The sequence below is a fragment of the Amphimedon queenslandica genome, unplaced genomic scaffold, assembly GCF_000090795.2.
Source record: "Amphimedon queenslandica unplaced genomic scaffold, v1.1 AMPQUscaffold_8253_Cont19802, whole genome shotgun sequence".
Lineage (NCBI taxonomy): Eukaryota > Metazoa > Porifera > Demospongiae > Haplosclerida > Niphatidae > Amphimedon > Amphimedon queenslandica.
In genome coordinates this window covers 1-1,640 of record NW_003551469.1, presented here as the reverse complement: position 1 = coordinate 1,640, position 1,640 = coordinate 1, and the positions used below count along the sequence as shown (strand labels likewise).

At 34.8% G+C, this 1,640-nt stretch overlaps 1 protein-coding gene across 1 annotated transcript; it reads right to left on the bottom strand.

Annotated features, from left to right (window-relative positions):
- Positions 1-224: 224 nt before the first annotated feature.
- On the bottom strand, positions 225-1,634 carry LOC100634499 (receptor-type tyrosine-protein phosphatase alpha-like). The gene is made up of 7 exons (XM_003391564.3): positions 1,615-1,634; positions 1,322-1,565; positions 1,212-1,273; positions 1,041-1,163; positions 734-999; positions 535-670; positions 225-477 (listed from the first exon to the last, which is right to left on the bottom strand). The coding sequence occupies exons 1-7, from the start codon at positions 1,627-1,629 to the stop codon at positions 391-393; spliced, it is 933 nt and encodes a 310-aa protein (XP_003391612.1). The 5' UTR covers positions 1,630-1,634; the 3' UTR covers positions 225-390.
- Positions 1,635-1,640: the final 6 nt, after the last annotated feature.

Sequence of the window (1,640 nt, the reverse complement as noted above, 5' to 3'; positions counted from 1 at the left end):
ATTTTTTGGGAAAAAAAATCATGGGCTATAGTACAGGGTACTTATTAGACTTTGGCCACACAACCACAATCAAACAAATTTTCTGGGGCAGCTATTTGTACGTTCTCTATAATTAATTATTAATGAATGCATCATTGCAACCCTTGCATTACATTAAACACTTGTTGTGTATCACTGTATCGTGTAATATAATTAATTGTTGCGCACTTCTCGTAAACTTTTTAACTGCAAAATTAATAGTTAATTTTATAAAAAAAACATGTCACGTAATGTAAAATAACAATTAAAAATTAAAACTACTGTCAGAAAATGTATGTAAAAGGAATACACAATAGTATAAAATTCGCTTAAAAATTACAGTAAAAGATACAGTAAAAATAACTATTATTATTACTGTTTGTTAATTGAGAAGTTTCCATACATGCTGTTCATCTGAAGGTACATGTCAATCACATCATATATGGAAGTATACTGCTCCTGTAAAGACATAATATCATTAATACACTAGTACCCACTCATATATCTAGTATATACCAGTGTAGTCACAGCTCCTGGTTTACTCCTTCTCACAGCTTTAGTCACTTGAAACACATCCACTACACCTTCTGCCTTACACTGTTCTAGACCAATACTCACTGAACAATACACTCCTGAACGACTCACTGTATCACTACACACACACACAATAATCAATTACTCATCATTAGTCTATCAGTATAACTCTCTCTCTTACCTACAGTGTACCACTACTGGTCCTCCTCCAATCTTTTGTTGTCTGTGTATAACATCATCAATAACTTGTAGGACAGTACGTGGTTCCCTAACAATTCCATCTTGAGGCCAATCTGTCACTTGCAACTGCAATACACTTCTGCTTTCTTTTTCAGAGGACACCTTAAACATTCTTTCGGTGTAACCATTTGATTTTATCTCATTAGTGACTTCTACATAATACTCTCCAAATTTTTCGAGAGTTGACCAATATGGAAAAGAACAATCCTACAATGTCGTAGTAATATAAATTTTCTGTGAATACTTACCTCTTCTCCACAGAGCATGACAATAGCAGACACTTTATAGTCCACTATCATCTTCCAGAAGTCTCTGGCAGTATTTTCCATAGGACTCTGAGCTATAATGAATGCCCTCTTCTCACGGTAACCCTGTAATGATCATACAGTATTATGTGTGTTACTTATAATGTGACTAACATTAAGATATGATGCATTAATGTAGCCATTGGCTTCTTTAAGAGCTACAATAAACTTGTCAGCTATAGTGAGAAGATAATAATATTTATTAAGATATAATGGTCTCTCACGTGGTAGGTATTCATTTGATCTGTTCTTGCTGGCGTGAGCTTTGGCAGAATTACAGTGTATATCATTAGGATCAGGAGTCACTTGCTGCAGTAAACCAAACTGTGCTGCCATTCCTGTACTGCGTGTCTTTGGATTAATTGCCTTCAGTTTCTGTACTGTTGACATGTAATTCTCAGTTGGTATCTCTGTTTCCCCACAAATGATTGCCTCTAGCACAGCATCATGAAGAAACACATACTGATCCTATACAATGTTAATATAAATGAATGAATGTATGTACTCATGTCCTTACTAGTGTCTGAACCATCTTCATTCTCT